At 58.5% G+C, this 19,562-nt stretch overlaps 2 protein-coding genes across 5 annotated transcripts; one reads left to right on the forward strand and one right to left on the reverse strand.

The window, feature by feature from the left end:
- Nucleotides 1-2,370: 2,370 nt before the first annotated feature.
- On the reverse strand, nt 2,371-13,937 carry Arsh (arylsulfatase family member H). Its single transcript, XM_040733392.1, has 13 exons — nt 13,785-13,937; nt 11,485-11,695; nt 9,266-9,296; nt 8,735-8,893; nt 8,541-8,662; nt 8,329-8,454; nt 7,705-8,128; nt 7,220-7,356; nt 6,987-7,121; nt 6,742-6,904; nt 6,528-6,649; nt 3,016-3,364; nt 2,371-2,773 (listed from the first exon to the last, which is right to left on the reverse strand). Exons 1-13 carry the CDS (start codon nt 13,935-13,937, stop codon nt 2,686-2,688), a joined length of 2,220 nt encoding a protein of 739 aa, XP_040589326.1. The 3' UTR covers nt 2,371-2,685.
- Arsl (arylsulfatase L) lies at nt 12,226-17,736 on the forward strand. Of its 4 annotated transcripts, none has more exons than XM_040733506.1 (12): nt 12,226-12,690; nt 13,375-13,457; nt 13,915-13,958; nt 14,068-14,205; nt 14,291-14,412; nt 14,943-15,065; nt 15,136-15,559; nt 15,673-15,809; nt 16,096-16,230; nt 16,350-16,512; nt 16,585-16,712; nt 16,839-17,736. In XM_040733506.1, the coding sequence occupies exons 3-12, from the start codon at nt 13,936-13,938 to the stop codon at nt 17,177-17,179; spliced, it is 1,734 nt and encodes a 577-aa protein (XP_040589440.1). In that variant the 5' UTR covers nt 12,226-12,690; nt 13,375-13,457; nt 13,915-13,935; the 3' UTR covers nt 17,180-17,736. The 4 variants fall into 4 exon arrangements, with proteins under 4 accessions (XP_040589440.1, XP_012974027.1, XP_012974028.1 ...); XM_013118575.3 differs by having other exon boundaries at nt 12,227-12,708; XM_013118573.3 differs by having other exon boundaries at nt 12,226-12,708; nt 13,915-14,205.
- The last annotated feature ends 1,826 nt before the right edge of the window (nt 17,737-19,562 follow it).

The following is a 19,562-nucleotide window of genomic DNA, read 5'->3' on the forward strand; positions in this document are numbered from 1 at the left end:
TATAGTATCTAATCATTCTCTTCCCCTCTTCTCATTCTCCCAACCTTTTCTATTGAGACAGTATCCTGTGTACCTCTGCTGGTTTAAAAACTGTAGTCATTGACCGGGCGGTGGTGGCGCACGCCTTTAATCCCAGCACTCGGAAGGCAGAGGCAGGGGGATCTCTTCGAGTTCGAGGACAGCCTGGTCTACAGAGCGAGTACCAGGACAGCCTCTAAAAAACAATACAGAGAAACCCTGTCTCGAAAAACAACAAAAAAATGTGTAGTCGTTAATGTCCGTGAGCTTCTGATCACCTCTGCCTCCCAGATGCTAAGACTGAACACTGTTCCTTGTTTTATGTGATTCTGGAGATGAAACCAAGGGTTTTGTGTGTGCTGGGCAAGCACTCTGCCAGTCAGAATTGTCAGCCTTCAGGTTGTTTTCCTTAATCAGAGTATCAGCAAATACTTTTGTTTGTATTTCATGTAAAAGGCTGTATGTGCCATTAATCTCTGCTTATTTTTCATGGGGCGATTGGGCACTGACAATTGACCAAAGTCATGATTCCATACAAGTGAGGGGCTAACAGTTGTGTAGTTGTGTAGGTGACCCAAGACAGCCCCACCACTGTACGGTCCCACCCCTCATGACCGGAGGCAGTTTTATGGAGTTCCACCTGCGGTTAAGCTAATACCTCCTGTGCAGTCTAGCAACTCCCCCCTTTGCAAAGCTCTCTTGGAGCTGTGAGACAGGAGGAAAGGGTATGTAAATCCTAGGTAAGGGTCAGTTGACGCCACCTCTCGTATTAAGGAGCGTCAGTAGCACCGTTACTGTTAACCTGGACTTAACATTGCCGTAACCGTGGAGCTGAAGCCGTGTCTGCCTTCTGCTCCATGATTACCGGTCATCATGTCAGCCCTAACCTTTGGACTCGGCATTTCTCCTTGTCCTCCTTCAGTGGTGTCCCCTGAGCTTCAAGGGGGTGACACGCTTACACACTCTTGAGCATTTGCCCCTTGTCATATTAACAATCACGTATCGGCACTTGACGGGTTTTGAGTCTGCATACCCAAACTCGATAGCAGCGGCAGTAAGTATGCTTAATAGCAAATACCTGTTTGGCAGTTGTACAGACGCATGGCGTGTATTAATAGCAGTTGCTAGTTTTTCTTACCACTGAAGGGAGGAAAAGGGAGTCGTTCTAAGGGTCTGCGCTCATACGATTAAACACTCAAGAAGATGCGGACACAGGCTTGCCCGTCCAGCTTGAATGAGACAGTCTTGTTAAGATTTGGTCTTGCTTTGCGTGTGTCGGCCTCTGCGTACCTGCATGCACCACACCTGTAGTGTCGCGCAGAGGCCGGAAGAGGGTAGCAGAATCCCTGTGACGGGTTATTTGCAGTGGCCACCCCCTCTCTGGATGCTTGGTTCCTCTCCCAGAGTAGCAAGCGTACCTAACCTCAGCCATCTGTGAAGCCCCACGCAGGGCATTCTGGGGCTCGGGGGTGAAGGCCCTGACAGTCCGGAATGTCGGTGTCCTTCGTGCTGGAAGGAAGGGGCTTGCCTGAGAATTGCTTCTAACCCTCTCCGGGCACTGCCCGGGAGTGGGCGGCGGCTGGAGCCTGCGGGGCAGCTCTCTGAGACTTAGTGGGGTGGGCGGCAGGAAGGTTCGAGGCCAGAAGCGCAGGGTCCGCCTTGGCCACGCAGTGCGACTCGGGCTCAAGCGCTGCACCGACAGGAGCGAGTGAACCCTCCCCTCCCTGGGTAGGAGGAAGCCAGCCTGCGGTGCCCACCCCGGGCAGCTGGGAACGGAGGGCGCCACAGTGCGCTGGAAGCCACCTAATCCAGATAAAAAGGGCTAGGGGTGTGTCCCAGAGGCGGGGCGGGGCCTGGCACGCGCAGCGCGAGGGCGTGGCTCCTACCCCAGCCCCATCCTTTCACCGCCGGCTTCTCCCGAGTGTCGCCAGGGCCCGGGACGGTCGGGTCAGGGCTCAGGGCCCCACCGTCACCCGGGGCTCGCCCGCCTCCAGTCAGGAGTCACAGAGCCAGGGTCACGCGTGTCTTGCCTGAGGTCCACACCGGGGAGCGCTCGGTCCCGGGGCTCAGCAGCCCTGAGTGCATGGAAAGCACCAGGCTGCTCGGCCCTTCGCTCCAGAGGCTCCCGGGGTGGCTTCTCCCGTCCTGAGCTCGGGGGCGGCCACGCCCCTCCCTGTGGCCCCGCCCCCTCCGCCCCTCCTCCCTGTGGCTCCTCCTCCTCCCGGGAGCACGCAGCTGCCTTCCCTTCCCTGACGCAGCAGCCCTGCACCACTGGCTCCCCCGGGCGGCCCTGACAGCGACCCCGTTCTGCCTGACGATGTGCGCACGCGCAGCTCACTCTGAGGCGGGCACTGACGCTGATTTACGATTTACTATCAGGGCTCAGGGAAACAGCGGGCCTGCTGGGGAAACTGAGGCACCGGCCTCCCGAGACCTCACAAGCAGAGCGGGGACGAGTGATGGGCAGGGAGCACCGCGGGAGGAGCACCCAGGTCAGTGCTGGAGTCAGTGAGCACTCTACAGAGCACGGCTGCTGTCAGGGAGGAGCCTGATCATCGTTACTGCAACTCGCAGAGAGCACTGCCTGTCGAGCACCCCTGCAGTCAGTGAACACCCCTCTGGGGAGCACAGTTCCATCGGCGAGCACTGTGTGGCGTGCACACATTCTCAGGGAGCACCACGGGGGGAACACCAAGCCACCGGCGAGCACTGTGTGAGGAGCGTCTCACCATCATAAGCACACATGGGGAGCATCCTGCAGTCAGTGAGCAGTTTGAGGAGCACTCTGTAGTCACAGAGCACCATGTGGGGGGCATCCCCCCATCAGTGAGCACCATGTGAGGAGCACCCCATGGATCACTGCATGAGAAACCACTCCTTCATCAGGGAGCACTGAGTGGGGAGCACATCACTGCCATGGAGCGCCCCGTGGGAGCACTCCACCATCAGGGAGCACCATGTGGGGAGTATCCAGGCCTCGGGGAGAACCACACTCACATGTCCTCCCCCGAGCAGCCGCAGAGCGGGAAGGCAGCTCCACAGCAGGGCTGCAGCCAGGGCTTCCAGAGCGCATTGAAGGTGGACAGCTGGCGGGGCGTGGGAGTGAGGGTGGCCCGGTGCTCCCGCACGGCCGTGGCCATCTTCTCCAGCACCGCGTCGAACAGCGCCTCGTTGTCGGGGCTCAGCGGCTGCGACTCTGCGGGGTCTCTTGAGATGTCGAAAAGCAGGGGCGGGTCGTGGTGGGTGACGTCACCGGAGCAGGGGCACACGCCGGGGCCGTGGCAGGCGTCGGAGCCCTCCGGGGAGACGTTGGGGGTGACGTAATGGGCCTTCCACACGGTGTTGCCTGCAGGAGTAACCACGTGACAGCGAGACACACCCCCGCGGACTTCCTTCCTGTGACCGCTGACCCTCACGGGTTAGCAGTTGTGGGTTAACAACTGAGTAGCAGCCTTTCTCTCAGGTGGGCTCTGTTCTGCTGGAGACCAGCAGAGACTCACAGGGCTCCATTAAGGGAGTCTTCCTGCCTCAGCATAAGTGGAAAAAAACCTACATGGCTCTGTGAAGAGGCCCTGCCAGTAACTGAATGGTGTGCACAAGCGGCTGGCAGGGGCAGTGACCACATCTCCACGCCGGCATAGACAAGGCGGTGAGCACAGCGCCCGATGCTGGCGGCAAACTTACGGCCCACCATGTTGGGAAGTCAGCGGCTGTTTCTGCTTTAACTCTAGCAATATTGTTTAGCAGATGACAGACACGTGGTCAGAAAAACTAAGATTTAGAGTAAAGTCAGATTCAGATGAAGTAAAGCCTCTAACTGGCTTATAGTGTGTTTAAAAATATACGTAGGCTTGGGACAGAAAAGAAACAGGATAGTGAAAAAACAAAGAGAGTAATGGGTGTGGCAGCACACGCCTTTAGTCCCAGCACCCCAGAGGCAGAGGCAGGAGGATTTCCACAGAGAAACCCTGTCTCAGAGAAAAAATATATACAAGATATAGAGTAATATAAGCCACGTAAAGATGAAAATACACAGAGTCTAGATACTGTATGCTATTGTGTTTTTCAGTTGTTCAATTTCTTAGGAACAACTGCTAAAATATGCTTGATTATAAACACTGCTAAATTAATACAACTTATACATTTTAAAAATGCTTTGACTTCAAATTTAAGTGTAAGGACAGGTTACTTGAGAAAAAAAATTTGTTTGTGTTTCCACAGAAAATGAAAGGTTGTGGATTCCTTCCAGGCTTCTATGGTTTGATGAAGGCAGACCTCCTGAAGCGGTGTGTCAGGCAGTCCAGCATCTGAAACAGCTAACATGATGCAGCCATGCAGACTAAAAAACAAGGACTTGGCCAGGTTTCTGTGTTTTGTCATGATCTCCATAGTATGGACAGCGACCCCTACTAGCAGGAAGCATTATGGAATGAACAACGCCCAAATTCCCAAATATTGTTTATAAATTTTTGTTTTCATTTAAAGGTTGCTTATAAATGGTTAATGGTCACAACCAATCTCTCTTTAAAGGTAAAAGGGAAATTATGGTATAGAAATTAATACTTTGTAGTGGAAAGGATTTTCATTTATTGATACAAATTTAAGATCAATTTTGTGATGTGTATATTTCTCCTGTTACTTATCGTGTTTATACTGATCTTTTAAAACATAATGCATAATTAAATACAAATTATAGATAACTATAGTCAAAACTTATAGTTAGGTTAGCTAGGTTTTCTAGATATACAGAGATATATTTGAGACAGACAGTCTTCAAACCTTTCAAAAAATGGCATTTAAAATGGTTTAGGGTTTTTCTTGACAATGAGAAATGTCTGCTCCTGGCAGCACCAATTTCGTCTGAGAGGAAGATGGGCATTGAAGAAACTTGTTATGGAGTTTGCTTTCAACATGGCAAGATTAGGCATTTGGGCAAGAAACTGCTCTTGCCTAGGCTGCTTGACTGTTGCTGTATAAACTGGACATGCAGGACCCACAGGAAAGTGACTGCTTGATGGGAGAAGTCCTGTGATTATGTCAATAAAGCACTGCTGGCCAATAGGAATCTAGATAGGTGGGACTAGGAGTCCAGGAGGACTCTGGGAAGGAAAAACATGGAGAGTCAAGATGTAATGCATGGGGTAGGAAGCCCGGAACTACTCTCCGGTAAGAGAAATACTTAGATTAAAAATTATGGGGTAATTACTTAAGTCAGAGCTAGCCAGTAAGAAACAAGCAAGGCCAACAGCTTCATAATTAATATAGCCTCCTGTGTGTTATTTGGGGACTACAACGCAGCAGAGCCCAGGCGACTGGCGGGTGATAAACCAAAGCAGCTAGCAAGGAAAAGCCTCCCTTTACAACTGCTGAACTCAAACAGTCCTTCAGGGTTCCTGATTCATGGACTGAAGAGTCTGGCAGACATTCTGCAGGACACAGAAAAATGACTGACAGACTGCCAATGCAGATGGACAGTTTGAGACTTCCTGCTTTGTCGAGAAGTGTTCCAGACACACTGTGGCCTACGGGCTGAAGATGGATGCCCCGACATGACAGAGGAACTTCGGGTGACTGTCCAGGCAGCAAGATGTCTCTGTCAATCCTAGTGTTTATATATTATCCTTCTGTGGTCTTTGATGGAGTTGAAGACAGATAGTTATCATCATAGTTTTCCTTAGTTATGATAAAAGATTAGCTACATATAAGACATTAGACCCACAAAGATAGGATAGATACTTTCTTTAAATCTTGCTAAATGTTAATGAACTAAATATTATATCTATAGTTCTTACTATTAATAACTGCTTTGCTATATGTTTTACTATGTTAAAGTTAAAACCTTTCTTTTTGTTTAGACAGAAAAGAAGAGATGATGGGGGAGTCCTGTGTATATGTAAATAAAGCACTGTCGGCCAATAGGGAAGCAAGATAGGTGGGACTAGGAGTCTAGGAGGACTCTGGGAAAGAGAGCAGAGTCAGTCACGATGTAGGACACCAGAGGAGTAAGAGGTCCGGACCCTTTTCTCCAGTGAGACAAGACCACGTGGAAACACTTGGATTATCAGTTGTGGGTTAACAACTGAGTCAGAGCTATTGGATAAGAAATCAAAGCAAACGGCCCACAGCTTCATACGTGATGCAGCGTCTCGTGTGCTTTCTGGGGCTAAAGCGGCAGCAGAACCCAGGCAGCTGGCGGGAAGACTGCGCATTACACTCTCCTCCTTCCCCCCTCCCTATCCCTCCCAACTTCCTCTTCCCCTTCCTCTCCTCACCACTTCTCATACCCCTTCCACACCTACTTCCTCTTCCATTCCCACTTCCTATTCCTCTTCCCATTTCCTCATTTCTGCCCCCTTCCCCTGCTTCCTCTTCCACTTCCCTTCCTCTTCTACTTCCTGTTTCCTCTTCTACTTCCTGTTTCCTCCTCACCTCTGCCTCCCACGTCCTCTTCCCCTTCCCCTTCCCACTCCCGCTTCCCCCCCCCTTCCGCCCAGCCCCGCCCCACTCACAGTCCTTCTGGTGCCAGCGGACGCTGTGCAGGAAAACGCCGCAGTAGTGGAACAGGAACTCGTGGTCGGAGCGCTGCACTCGGCCCTCCAGCAGCGGCATCAGGTTCCGGCCGTCGATCACTCTTGGGGAGGGGAACGGAAAGGGGGCGGGGCTTCAGCACAAGCCCAGCCCCCGTGTCAGTCAGTCATCCAAGCCCCGCCCCCACGCCGGCACCTGTCCTGGGGGAGGACACCGCCCGCCACGTGACTCAGGGTGGGGAGCAGGTCCATGAGGCTGGTGGGCTCCTCCACGACTCTGCCGGCCTCCAGCACGCCGGGCCAGCGGAAGATGCCGGGCACGCGCACGCCGCCCTCCCAGCCGCCCGCGCCGCTGCCTCCTGTCACGAGGGAGCGCAGGGGGTGAGAGCCGCGATGTGGCCCGGCCTGGGCCCGCCCCAGGCGGGGCGGGGCCTCACTCACCCCGGTAGACCCCGTTCCAGCCGCCGGCGTGGGCCCCGCCCTCCTGCGCCTCCAGGCGGCCGCCGTTGTCGGACGTGAAGTAAACCAGGGTCTGATTGGTCAGGTGCTCGCGGTCCAGGGCGGCCAGGACCTTCCCTGGGGGCGGGGCTGAGGTGAGCACATGGGGCGGGGCGAGAGGGAGGGCGTGGCCTAGGTGGTCACGTGGTGTGGGGCGGGGCGCGGCCGTCACTCACCCACCATCCAGTCCAGCTCCTCTACGTTGTCCCCGTAGGGCCCGAACTTGCTGCGGCCCACGAAGTTTCCGCGCGTGGGCAGAGGCGTGTGCACGTGCAGGAAGGACAGGAACAGCAGGAAGGGGCGGTGCTTGTTCCTGTAGAGTGTGGCGGGGTCTGTGACTGCCCGGGATACACCTCCTGCCCTCCCCTGTCAATCATTCCTCAGTACACGCCCCTAGCCTGCCTGTCAGTCATCCCTCAGGACAAGCCCCCAGCCAGCTTGTCAGTCATCCCTCTGAACACGTCCCCAGCGCGCCTGTCAATCATCCCTTGGGACACACCCTCAGACCGCCTGTCAATCATCCCTCGGGACACGCCCCCAGACTGCCTGCCAGTCACTCTCAGAACACACCCCCAGCAAGCCTGTCAGTCACCCCTCGGGAAACGCCCCCACCTGTCAGTCACCCCGGTCCCCGCCCCCGGCAAGGCGGCTGTGACGTCACCTGTCGATGAAGGCGAGCGCCTCCCTGAGCATCAGCGCTGCGGCGCGCGCCTCCTCAGCGGGCTGCTGGATGACGTCATGGCCGCGCATGATGACGCAGTTCCACCTGCGCACGAACCCGTAGCTGCTGAACCAGGCCAGGAAGAAGAGCGCAGCCAGGACACCGGACGCGGCCACGAGCGCCCACGGCACCGGGAACCAGCGCGCCAGGCGGGGCAGCAGCAGCAGGAAGGGCAGGGCGGCCAGCGCCGCCGACGTGGCCCACAGCCACACGCGCAGCCCGCGGTGCACTTCCGGCGGGGCGCGGGCGCCGCAGTCCCCCTGCAGCCCGAGCGGCATGCCATAGAAGAAGTCGAAGCCGTGGCTCAGCGGGTGCGCGCAGTGGTCGCCGCGGGACGCGCAGCTCAGGCCCAGGTGCCACTTCCCTGCGGGCCGGGGCGGGGCCAAACGTCACGACGCCCCGCCCCGCCCTGCTCACACGTGCGCAGTCTTCCAGGTGTGCACACCGGAAGGCCCACCCACCCGGGGCGGCTACTTCCTCCACGCCAGGTCTGAGGGTCCTCAACTGACACAGCCACATGCAGGATAGTGCCCTGGCCCCGCCCCTTCTCGCCCCGCCCCTCACCTACGAGCCCCGTGCGGTAGCCGCGGTGCTGCAGGATCCTGGAGAAGGTCGTCTCGTTGCTAGGCAGCCCGCCCGACCCGCCCAGCCACACGATGTCGCGGTACATGTTGCTGGCCGACGCCATGCCTGGGGAAGAGGCCAGGGGTCACGTGCGCGCATGTGCAGCGGCGGTGACGTCACGCGGCGGGTGGGTGACGTCACGCGCTACGCACCTGAGCGCACGGCGTACCTCCCGGTGAGGAAGGCGGCGCGGCTGGGCGTGCAGGTGGACGCGGCCGCCAGGTGCTGCGTGAGCACCACGCCCTCGCTGGCCAGGCGGTCGATGTTCGGGGTGCTGCGGGGTCACAGAGGTCACGTGGGGTCGGGGTCGCGGAGCCCCAGCCGCCACTCACGAGGCGCGGCCTACCTGACGGAGCCGTTCCCGTAGCAGCCCAGGTCCCCCACGCCCAGGTCATCCGCCATGAGCAGCACGATGTTGGGCCGCGAGTTCCATGTCGGGAGCGCGCCCCGCCCGCCCGCCAGGAAGCACAGCGGGAGACACAGCCAGAGCGCCCTGGGGAGAGCCCTCCGTCAATCATCCCCGGACACGCCCACAGCCCTCCCTGTCAGTCATCCCCGGACACGCCCACAGCCCTCCCTGTCAGTCATCCCCGGACACGCCCACAGCCCTGAGTCAGTCATCCTCAGACACGCCCACAGCCCTGCGTCAGTCATCCCCGGACACGCCCACAGCCCTCCCTGTCAGTCATCCCCGGACACGCCCACAGCCCTCCCTGTCAGTCATCCCCGGACACGCCCACAGCCCTGAGTCAGTCATCCTCAGACACGCCCATAGCCCTCCCTGTCAGTCATCCCTGGACAAGCCCACAGCCCTGTGTCAGTCATCCCCGGACACGCCCACTGCCTCACAGCCGCAGCAAAGGGCGTGTCCTCTCACCAAGTGTCCTGTAGCTGCATTGTCTTCTCTCCTGGGAAGAAAAACAAACAGAAAAACGTCACGTGGGTCACCTGCACGTGACCTGGCTGTGAGGTCGCGCTGACGTCATTCTGATGGACTTTTACGTCTACTGAGAAAACATGGCCGCCCAGGGCGGGCCTCATTTCACACCCGTGAAATATTTCTCAGGTTTCCAGAAAATGACAAAACTTCCTGTTGTGCTCCTTGTGCAAGAGTCAGGGGTGGGGCCACCTGTAAAGGGTGGAGCCTTGAGGGGGAAGTTTGTAAGGGAAGTGGTGTCTGTGACTACTTCCTGTCCCCTTGCTGTCCGCTGCTGACGTCAGCACGTGCTCCAGGATGAGGAATGCTGATGGGGACGTCTTTCTGCATATGTCTCTCTCATTGGTTGATGAATAAAGCGCCCTTGGCCAATAGGGAGCAGGATGGGTGGGACCGGGCATGGAGGATGCTGGGAAGTGTAGTCAGGGTGGGGTCGCCCTGTTAACCCCGGGAGGGGAGGACACCTGAGGATGCGTCCTGGGAAAGGCGGGGCCTTATGGAGGTGCAGCAGTTATGTGTCGGTAACCAGGTCGGAGCCTCCAGGGCCCTGCGTCCTAAGTCCTGCAGCGGCGCCCTAAGTCCTGCAGCGGCGTCCTAAGTCCTGCAGCGTCCTAAGTCCTGCAGCGGCGTCCTAAGTCCTGCAGCGTCCTAAGTCCTGCAGCGGCGTCCTAAGTCCTGCAGCGTCCTAAGTCCTGCAGCGGCGTCCTAAGTCCTGCAGCGTCCTAAGTCCTGCATCGTCCTAAGTCCTGCAGCGTCCTAAGTCCTGCAGCGGCGCCCTAAGTCCTGCAGCGCCCTAAGTCCTGCAGCGTCCTAAGTCCTGCAGCGGCGCCCTAAGTCCTGCAGCGTCCTAAGTCCTGCAGCGTCCTAAGTCCTGCAGCGTCCTAAGTCCTGCAGCGTCCTAACTCCTGCAGCGTCATAAGTCCTGCAGCGTCCTAAGTCCTGCAGCGTCCTAAGTCCTGCAGCGGCGTCCTAAGTCCTGCAGCGGCGCCCTAAGTCCTGCAGCGGCGCCCTAAGTCCTGCAGCGGCGTCCTAAGTCCTGCAGCGGCGTCCTAAGTCCTGCAGCGTCCTAAGTCCTGCAGCGGCGTCCTAAGTCCTGCAGCGGCGTCCTAAGTCCTGCAGCGTCCTAAGTCCTGCAGCGTCCTAAGTCCTGCAGCGGCGTTCTAAGTCCTGCAGCGTCCTAAGTCCTGCAGCGGCGTTCTAAGTCCTGCATCGTCCTAAGTCCTGCATCGTCCTAAGTCCTGCAGCGGCGTCTTAAGTCCTGCAGCGTCCTAAGTCCTGCAGCAGCGTCCTGACGCCATCTACTCTCACCGGTCCCTGGACCTGTGTGGGCTATCCTGGGCTAACACCACTGCAGCCCCCCCCAACCCCTGCTCCCTCACTAACTCCCAGCATGCCACGCGAATGCAGCGTGTCTGCACCTCTTCCGGGTTGGCGGGCAGAGCCGTGGGCAGCAATTAACCCTCCTGTGCCTTTGATGTTCCGGGTGACCCCACGGTGACCCCAAGGTGACCCGTCACTTGGACGCGTTATTATTGGGGCCCGAGGGCCAAGTTCAGAGGGCACAGACCCCAGATCTGTGCACCCTATCAATCAAGCTCTAGTCACTTCCGGTGGTGCCCAGACCCCAGTCACAGCTGTCCATCAAACGTCATTCCCCACCGTGACCCTGACCCCAGCCACAGCTGTCAATCAAATGCTCATTCCCCACCGTGACCCTGACCCCAGCACAGCTGTCAATCAAACGTCATTCCCCATCATGCCCAGACCCCAGCCACAGTTGTCAACCAAATGCTTATTTATTCCCCACCATGACCCTGACCCCAGCCACAGCTGTCAATCAAATGCTCAGTCCCCACCATGACCCTGACCCCAGCTACAGCTGTCAATCAAACGTCATTCCCCATCATGCCCAGACCCCAGCCACAGCTGTCAATCAAAGGCATCATCGCCGGCTGTGAGGGACAGACGGGGACAGACAGGGCAGATGGGGACAGATGGGGCTGATGGGGACACACGGCCCCTGTGCCCGAGCAGACAGCCCTGAAAGCCCTTTGCAGCAGCCACGGGCCCATCCTGACCCCTGCTGGGGTCCTGGGCTCGCACTGCCCGCGGTGAGGAGGTAAAAAGATGGCAAAGAGAACAAATGGCCGCGCACTCACCCGCGCTGCTGTCCTGCTGCTCCTCCGTGTCAGCACAGGCCCTGTCCGGACGGTGGCCGCCGCAGTCTGCCCCACACCGCGGCCCCGCGCGGCCTGTAATCAGGAGCCCGCCCACACCGCCTCTGCCCTCTTTATGGAGGGAAAGCTGGGCGCACAGGTCAAACCGCAGCCCTCCAGGGACTCGCTGGGAGGGGCCTGCTGTGGGCGGGGCCTGTGTGCGTGGGAGGGGCTTGTGCTATGGGCAGGGCCTGTATGCCGTGGGAGGGGCCTGTGTGCCATGGGAGGGGCCTGTGCTATGGGAGGGTCTGTGTGCCATGGGAGGGGCCTGTGTGCCATGGGAGGGGTCTTGCTATGGGCGGGGCTTGTTGCCATGGGAGGGGCCTGTGCTATGGGAGGGTCTATGTGTCATAGGACAGGCCTGTGTGATTATGTGAGGGGCCATGTACTATGGGAGGGGCCTGTGTGTTATGGGAGGGGCCTGTGTATTATGGGATGGGCTCTGCGCACTGTGGGAGGGGCCCTGTGTGTTATGAGAGGGATTATGTGTATTGTGAGAGGTGCCTGTGTGTTGTGGGAGGGGCCTGTGTATTATGGGAGGGACCGATGTATTATGGGAGGGGCCTGTGAGTCATGGGAGGAGCCTGTGTGTTATGGGAGGGGTTCTGCGCGCTGTGGGAGGTGCCTGTGTATTGTGGGAGGTGCCTGTGTGCTATGGGAGGGGTTCTGCGTGCTGTGGGAGGGGCCTGGTGCACGTTTGGCCATCCCACAGGCTGTGCACACACTGGGCTCCTGCACACAGCCGGGCAGCAGGGGGCGAGCCTGCAGAGTCCGCCTTCAGGGAGCCGGTGGCCCTGCTGCTGGCCTCTCCTCCGCCCCTGCAGTCATTTCTATGGAAACTTCCAACTCCCAAAGTCGGAGCGGCCGAGAGGGGCGGGAACTCCTGAAATTAAGTTAAATTCAACAGGAAGCCCTGCTGCCCGGGCACGTAAGGGCGGCGGGAAACCGGTTCCAGCCGGATCCACGTCGACCCCGCTCGACGAGACAGACGGGTTCCTCCCGGGCGGGGGCGGGGGCGGGGGCCACCAAGGAGGCGAGGAGCACGGTCGGCAGCCGGGTCAGATGCTCCGCTGAGCTGAGCTGAGCTGGGCTGAGCTGAGCTGGGCTGAGCTGGGCTGAGCTGGGCTGGCGGTGGCGGTGGCGGTGAAGGTAACGGTGGCGGTGGCGGTGAGTCCGCGGGAGGGGAGGGGAGGGGGCTGCGGGCGGGGTCCGCGGGCGGGCGGGGTCCCCGGGGAGGGAGAACGGGCACAGCCGGGAGGAAGGGGCCTCTCCGTCCGCCTGGAGGGCGCGGGTCCGCGCTGGAAGCCATCGGGTGAAAGGAATGGGGCTGACAGAACAGAAATAAAGTTATTCTTGCAGAAGAAACTTTGGAGGAGTCGGGGAAACTAAAATTGAAGCAAGACGGATGAGACTCGCAAGCAGAATTAGGAAAGGAAGTTTAACAAGAATTAAATGGAATGGGATTTAAAAATAATATGAAGGGTTAAATTTAAAAATAAAAAGAAGGAATCCGACCAAAAATGAAACTTGAAAGCACACTGAAGCGAAAATTAAAATAGAAGTAAAGTTAAATTCAAAGTAAAAAGTAAAAGAAACCACTGCTTGTTGCCAGCTGTGTGGCACGTATGAAAACATAATGAACAGGGAAACCGCGGCAAAATCATTATTTCTATGGTTTTTTGACAAAGCAAGATTCTCAAAAATTAAAGTTTTTAAAGTTTTAGAATAGTAAAGATTTAAAAATGTTTTTTAAAAGTTAAAACTTAATTTTTCATGACTCCACCAAGCTACCATGCATTCCCTCACCCCGGCACAATTCCACCCTCGTTGCAGGACAGAAAATCCACGGCTCGACCGGAGGAGGCGACTGGGCGAGGACATTTATCTTAACATTCAACTGCAACTCAACTCAAAGCGTGAGCCGGGGCCTCCCCTCCCAGCGAGCACCAGGCCTCCCCCAGAGTGCAAGGCCCCGCCCACCAGTTGTCAGTCCCCGCCCATAATGAACAGGCCCCTCCCATCAGGCACCTGGCACTGCACCCAGCATGCACCAGGCGCTCTGCTCTGGTTTCCTGCTGGATGAAATAGAGAGCGGCAGTGATGACGTCACAGGGCACATCGGGTGATGGACAGCTGTCAACTGTCACTCCCCTCACTCCATGGGAAGGGTCTCATGCCTGTGGGCGTGCCCTCAAGGATGGTTCACAGGGGAGGGCTTTGGGCGTGTCCAGAGGGTGACTGACAGGCGAACACTGTGGGCGTGTCCAGAGGGTGACTGACAGGCGGGGCTGTGGGCGTGTCCTGAGAGTGACTGACAGGCGGGCTGTGGGCGTGTCCTGAGGGATGATGGACACTCGCGTTTGCTCCTCGCAGGCTCGCTCAGGCCGGAGCATCATGCCGCGTTTACCACATTGCTGGTGAGACAATCTTCTGGAAGCGCTTGTTGTGGGAACGCAGCATTGCTTGTGTTAACCCGCGTGCGTGTGACGTCATGGGCGGGGCGGGGCTGACGTCACCGCGTTTCAGGAGCGGCCTGGCCCTGCTGGGCATCCTCCTGGGCCTGGGCCGGGCCGCAGGGTCACAGTCTCGGCCCAACTTCCTGCTGCTGCTGGCGGACGACCTGGGCATCGGGGACGTCGGCTGCTATGGCAACAGCACCATCAGGTGAGGGGCGGCCTGGGCGCCCAGGGTGCACCGGGTTTCCCATGGTGCCCTGCGAGGCTGACGCCCGCCCCGCCTTGCCCTGCAGGACCCCGAACATCGACCGCCTGGCGGGGGAGGGCGTGAGGCTCACGCAGCACCTGGCGGCCGAGGCCGTGTGCACGCCCAGCCGCGCCGCCTTCCTCACCGGGAGGTACCCCATCCGCACAGGTGACGTCACTTCCTGCCGCCCGCAGACACGCCCTTCCCTCCTGCTGAGTGCTCCCGTCCTGCTGTGTGCAAACGTCCCACTGTGTGCTCTCGTCCTACTGTGTGCAAACGTCCTACATCCTGCTGAGTGCTCTCGTCCTACTGTGTGCAAACGTCCCGCTGTATACTCACATCCCGCTGTGTGCTCTCGTCCTACTGTGTGCTCACATCCCCCTGTGTACTCACGTCCCGCTGTGTGCTCACGTCCTACATCCTGCTGAGTGCTCTCGTCCTACTGTGTGCTCACGTCCCGCTGTGTGCTCTCGTCCCACTGTGTGCTCTCGTCCTACTGTGTGCACACGTCCCGCTGTGTGCTCACGTCCTACTGTGTGCACACGTCCCGCTGTGTGCTCACGTCCTACTGTGTGCACACGTCCCGCTGTGTACTCTCATCCTACTGTGTGCTCACGTCCCCCTGTGTGCTCACGTCCCGCTGTGTGCTCTCGTCCCGCTGTGTGCAGCCCTCCTGACTCCTCCTCCTTCCGGGGCAGGCATGACTTCCGGCAATGGCCACCGCGTCCTGCAGTGGGCAGCGGGCGCGGGCGGCCTCCCCGCCCAGGAGATCACGTTCGCCAGACTCCTGCAGGAGCAGGGCTACGTCACAGGCCTCGTCGGTGCGTCATCTGAGGCGGGGCGGGGCGCGGGCGGGGTGACGTCGTGTGACGCGGTGACGTCGTCCCGCAGGGAAGTGGCACCTGGGTCTCAACTGCCACTCGGCCTCCGACCACTGCCACCACCCGCTGAGCCACGGGTTCCAGCGCTTCCTGGGGCTGCCGCTGGGCATGATGGGGGACTGCGCGGGGGCGGAGCCCTCGGAGAAGCGCGCCACGCTGCAGCGGCGTCTGCTGTGGGGCAGCCAGGCGGCCTTGCTCGCCGCGCTCGCCCTGGCGGGAGGGAGGCTCGCCCGGCTCGCCCGCGCGCCCTGGACGCTGGTGCTCGCTCTGGCCGCCGCTGCCGCCGCGCTCCACGCCGCCTCGCGCCTGGTGGGCGACTTCATCGTCTTCGCCGACTGCTTCCTCATGCGGAACCTCAGCGTCACCCAGCAGCCCGTGCGCCTCGAGCGCCTCACCGGGCTCCTGCTCGCGGAGACGGAGGACTTCCTGCGAGGGTGAGGGGGGGGCTGAGCGGGGCGAGCGGGGGCACGTGGCTGACACACGGGCAGCAGATGGCGAAGATGGGACGGGAGTTTCCGTGGCCGCTGACGTCACCGCCTACTCCCAGGAATAAGCACCGCCCCTTCCTGCTGCTGGTGTCCTTCCTGCACGTGCACACGCCGCTCGTGACCACGGAGGACTTCCGGGGGCGGAGCCAGCACGGGCAGTACGGGGACAACGTGGAGGAGATGGACTGGATGGTGGGTGAGTGACGGCCGCGCCCCGCCCCTCCCCCGTAGCCCCGCCCCACGCCCCGACTGTGACCCTGCCCCTCTCCTGTAGCCCCGCCCCTCACTCTCGGCGCCACACTGTAGCCCCTCCTGCGCAGCCCCGCCCCTCCCCGCAGGCTCGCCCCGCCCCTCAAACCCGGCCCCGCCCCTCACTCTCGACGCCACACTGTAGCCCCTCCTGCGCAGCCCCGTCCCTCCCCCCCGCAGCCTCGCCCCGCCCTCCTGGCCCCGCCCCTCACTCCCGGCCCCGCCCCCCGCAGGCCGCATCCTGGGCGCGCTGCAGCGGGAGGGGCTGGCGGACCGCACCCTCGTCTACTTCGCGTCCGACCATGGCGGCTCCCTGGAGGCCCGCGCAGGGTCCGTGCAGCTCGGGGGCTGGAACGGCATCTACAGAGGTGAGCGCTGGGCCAGCGGCCCCCAACCCTGCCCCTACCCCACGCTCCCCCCGGGGTTCCCTGGCTTGCGTCCTCGTCCCCCTCCGCTCTCCTCCACTTCCGGCCCGCCCTCCCCGCAGGCGGCAAAGGCATGGGCGGCTGGGAGGGCGGCATCCGCGTGCCCGGCATCTTCCGCTGGCCCGGCGTGCTGCCCGCGGGCAGGGTGGTGCATGAGCCCACGAGCCTCATGGACGTCTTCCCCACCGTGGTGCTCCTGGGGGGCGCGGCCCTGCCTGCCGACAGGTGAGAGGGGCGTCCCCGGGGGCGGGGCGGGGCCTGCGGGCCGGGTGTGACGTCAGCGCGGCCCGCCCCCAGGGTGATCGACGGGAAGAACCTGCTGCCGCTGCTGCGCGGGGAGACGCAGCGCTCGGAGCACGAGTTCCTGCTGCACTACTGCGAGGTCTTCCTGCACGCTGCGCGCTGGGTGCAGCGCAACCGTGACCGTGAGTGCTCTCCAGACTCCGCCCCTCCCGGGAGGGCAGCGCTTCCGGGCTCCTCCCCTGTGCGCGGCCGCTTTCCGGGCTGTGTACCGCTACCTTACCCCGAGTGAGGCGTGTGCTCGCCCGCAGAGGACAGAGTCTGGAAGGTGCACTTCACGACGCCCAACTTCCGGCCTGGGACGGGCGCCTGCTACGGCAGCATCGTGTGCCCGTGCTACGGGGACGTGACGGAGCACGACCCGCCCCTGCTCTTCGACCTGTCTGCCGACCCGGGTGAGACCCGCCCGCTGCAGCCCGACTCGGAGCCCGAGTTCCACGCGGTGGTGGGGAGGCTGCGGCAGGAGGCGGCGCTGCAGAGGAGCTCGCTGAGCCAGGTGCACCAGCAGCTCGGCACCATCTACAACGTGTGGCGCCCCTGGCTGCAGCCGCACTGCGGGCAGTTCCCGCACTACGGCTGCGACCTCGAGTGAGGCCGGGCTCGCAGTGCGGGGGGCCGGGGCGGGCGGCCCCGTGGTGAGGTGGTGAGGTGCCGTGTGGGTGCTGGCGCGGGGTGCTCCATAGGGTGCGGGCGTGGCCTCCAGGACCGATGCCAGGACCAGGCTGGGCGTCACGTGTCCGTGCCCTTCAGTACGGGTGCTGGTGCGTGGTGTCCCACTCGGTGGGTGTGACCGTCAAGGGCGACACCCACGGAGACCCAGGTGCAGGGCTGGGGTGGCTGCCAGGAGTGATGCTCGCGAGGGGCTGAAGGGCGGGGCTGCGCCGGACCCCTCATCAGCACCGGACATCAAGGACGAAGCAAGGCGTGGCTGCTGGGAGCTCCTGTGGGTTCCGCCCTGTGGTCGCTGCCCGGGTGTCTGGTGCCTCTGTCTGAAGTCCTGAGACTTTGCTTAGGGACGCAGCCTGGGGAGGCCAGGCCAACCGTGGTGTTTGTCGTTGTCCCTCTGAGAGGCTCACTTTCCAGGCTTGGGGATGGGAATCAGCTGGTTAAAGGTGTGGATTGGAAAACAATAAAACGTCCTTGATAAGGGAGACGTCTCGGTCTTGAGATGCTGATCCCCGGCAGCTGTGGAGGCAGAAACCATCCTTAAACTGCCCCTGGGTGTTCCCACAGACCTACTGAGTCCACACCAGTCTGCAACAGTTGCACCAAGCACGGCGAGAAGAGCAGGAGATTCTGCTCATCGTTAAGTCCAGTCTCAGGGTGAGAGGACTCTGAGATTGGCAGGGTCCTGGTAGTTTAAATTCCCCATCTCAGGAGCAGCAAAATGTACGGTTGCTAAAAGAAGCACTCAGGAGGCAGAGACAGTCAGATTTTCTGAGTTTGAGGCCAGCCTGGTCTACAGAATGAGTTCTGGGGCTACACATACAAACCCTGCCTCATAAGCACCAAAAAAAGAAATCCATGAAAGATCTACCTTTAATCTGGGTTACACCTTCTGGTGGCCGCCTACGTATATAAAGAATATTGAAGAACGAAGCTCTCTTTGCCTGCTGGCCCTCTCACTCACTATCAAGTTGATTCCTTTACCAGCATTAGAGTCTACTTTGGAATTTTGGTTTAGACAGAAGACCGGTTCCTCTGTAACATTGGGGCATCCATCTTCAGCCCATAGGCCACAGTGTGTCACATATACACAGCAAAGCAGGAAGTCTCAAACTGTCCATCTACATCAGCATTCTATTATTCATTTTTCTATGTCTGCCAGACTCTTCAATCCATGAAGCAGGAACCCTGAAGGACTGAGTTCAGCAGTCACTTTCCTGTGGGTCCTGCATGTCCAGTTTATACAGCAACAGTCAAACAATCCAGGCAAGAGCAGTTTCTTGCCCAAATGGCTAACTTGCCATGTTGAAAGCAAACTCCATAACAAGTTTCTTTAATGCCCATTTTCCTCTCAGACGTAACTGGTGCTGCCAGGAGCAGACATTTCTCATTGTCAAGAAAAACCCGAAACCATTTTAAATGTCATTTTCTGAAGGTCTTTGAAAGGTTTGGAGAATATCTCAAATATATCTGTATATGTATAAAACCTAACCTAAATATACGTTTTGACTATTACAGGTAACTATCTACAATCTGTATTTAACTATGCATTACATTTTAAAAGATCAGTATAAGCACAATGCTTAAACAAGAGGAAAAATATACACATCACAAAATTGATCTTAAATTTGTATCAATGAATGAAAATCCATTCCAATACAAAGTACTCATTTATATATCATAATCCCCTTTTACCCTTAAAAACAGATTGGTTGTGATCAATAAGCAACCCCATTTAATGAAAACAAACATAAAGACTATTTGGAAATTTGGACATTGTTTATTTCAAACTACTTCCTGCTGGTTGGGGGCGCTGTCCATACCATGGGGATCATGACAAAACACAGAAACCTGGCCAAGTCCTTGTTTTTTAGTCTGCATGGCTGCATCATGTTAGCTGTTTCAGATGCTGGACTGCCTGACACACCGCTTCAGGAGGTCTGCCTTCATCAAACCATAGAAGCCTGGAAGGAATCCACAGCCTTTATTTACTGTGGAAACACAAAAACTTTTTCCCGAGTAACCTGTCCTTATATTTAGAAGTGAAAGCATTTAAAATACTTAAGTTGGATCAATTCAGTAGCGTTGATAATCAGTGTATTTTAGCAGTTGTTGCTCTTTCCACAGCAATTAAACAATTCAAGGACAACACAATAGCATACAGTATCCAGACTATGTATTTTCCATCTTTATGTGGCTTTCCTATTACTCCATTTCTTTTATTTTTATTTATTTCTTTTTTTCTCTGAGACAGGGTTTCTCTGTGGAAATCTGCCTTCCTCTGCCTCTGGAGTGCTGGGATTAAAGGC

Source organism: Mesocricetus auratus, unplaced genomic scaffold, assembly GCF_017639785.1.
Source record: "Mesocricetus auratus isolate SY011 unplaced genomic scaffold, BCM_Maur_2.0 Super-Scaffold_100031, whole genome shotgun sequence".
NCBI classification, from domain to species: Eukaryota; Metazoa; Chordata; class Mammalia; order Rodentia; family Cricetidae; genus Mesocricetus; species Mesocricetus auratus.

What these genes read in the sequence shown, in the direction of transcription:
- Arsh (XM_040733392.1), bottom strand. Translation starts at nt 13,937, where the DNA reads ATGATGCTCCGGCCTGAGCGAGCCTGCGAGGAGCAAACGCGAGTGTCC. An exon ending in GAGGTACGCCGTGCGCTCAG is followed by an intron (nt 8,455 to 8,540) that starts GTGCGTAGCGCG and finishes CCTCTTCCCCAG; the next exon opens with GCATGGCGTCGGCCAGCAAC. An exon ending in CTACCGCACGGGGCTCGTAG is followed by an intron (nt 8,129 to 8,328) that starts GTGAGGGGCGGG and finishes CCCGGCCCGCAG; the next exon opens with GGAAGTGGCACCTGGGCCTG.
- Arsl (XM_013118573.3), top strand. Translation starts at nt 14,033, where the DNA reads ATGGGCGGGGCGGGGCTGACGTCACCGCGTTTCAGGAGCGGCCTGGCC. An exon ending in GGAGATGGACTGGATGGTGG is followed by an intron (nt 15,810 to 16,095) that starts GTGAGTGACGGC and finishes CGCCCCCCGCAG; the next exon opens with GCCGCATCCTGGGCGCGCTG. An exon ending in GGTGCAGCGCAACCGTGACC is followed by an intron (nt 16,713 to 16,838) that starts GTGAGTGCTCTC and finishes GCTCGCCCGCAG; the next exon opens with AGGACAGAGTCTGGAAGGTG.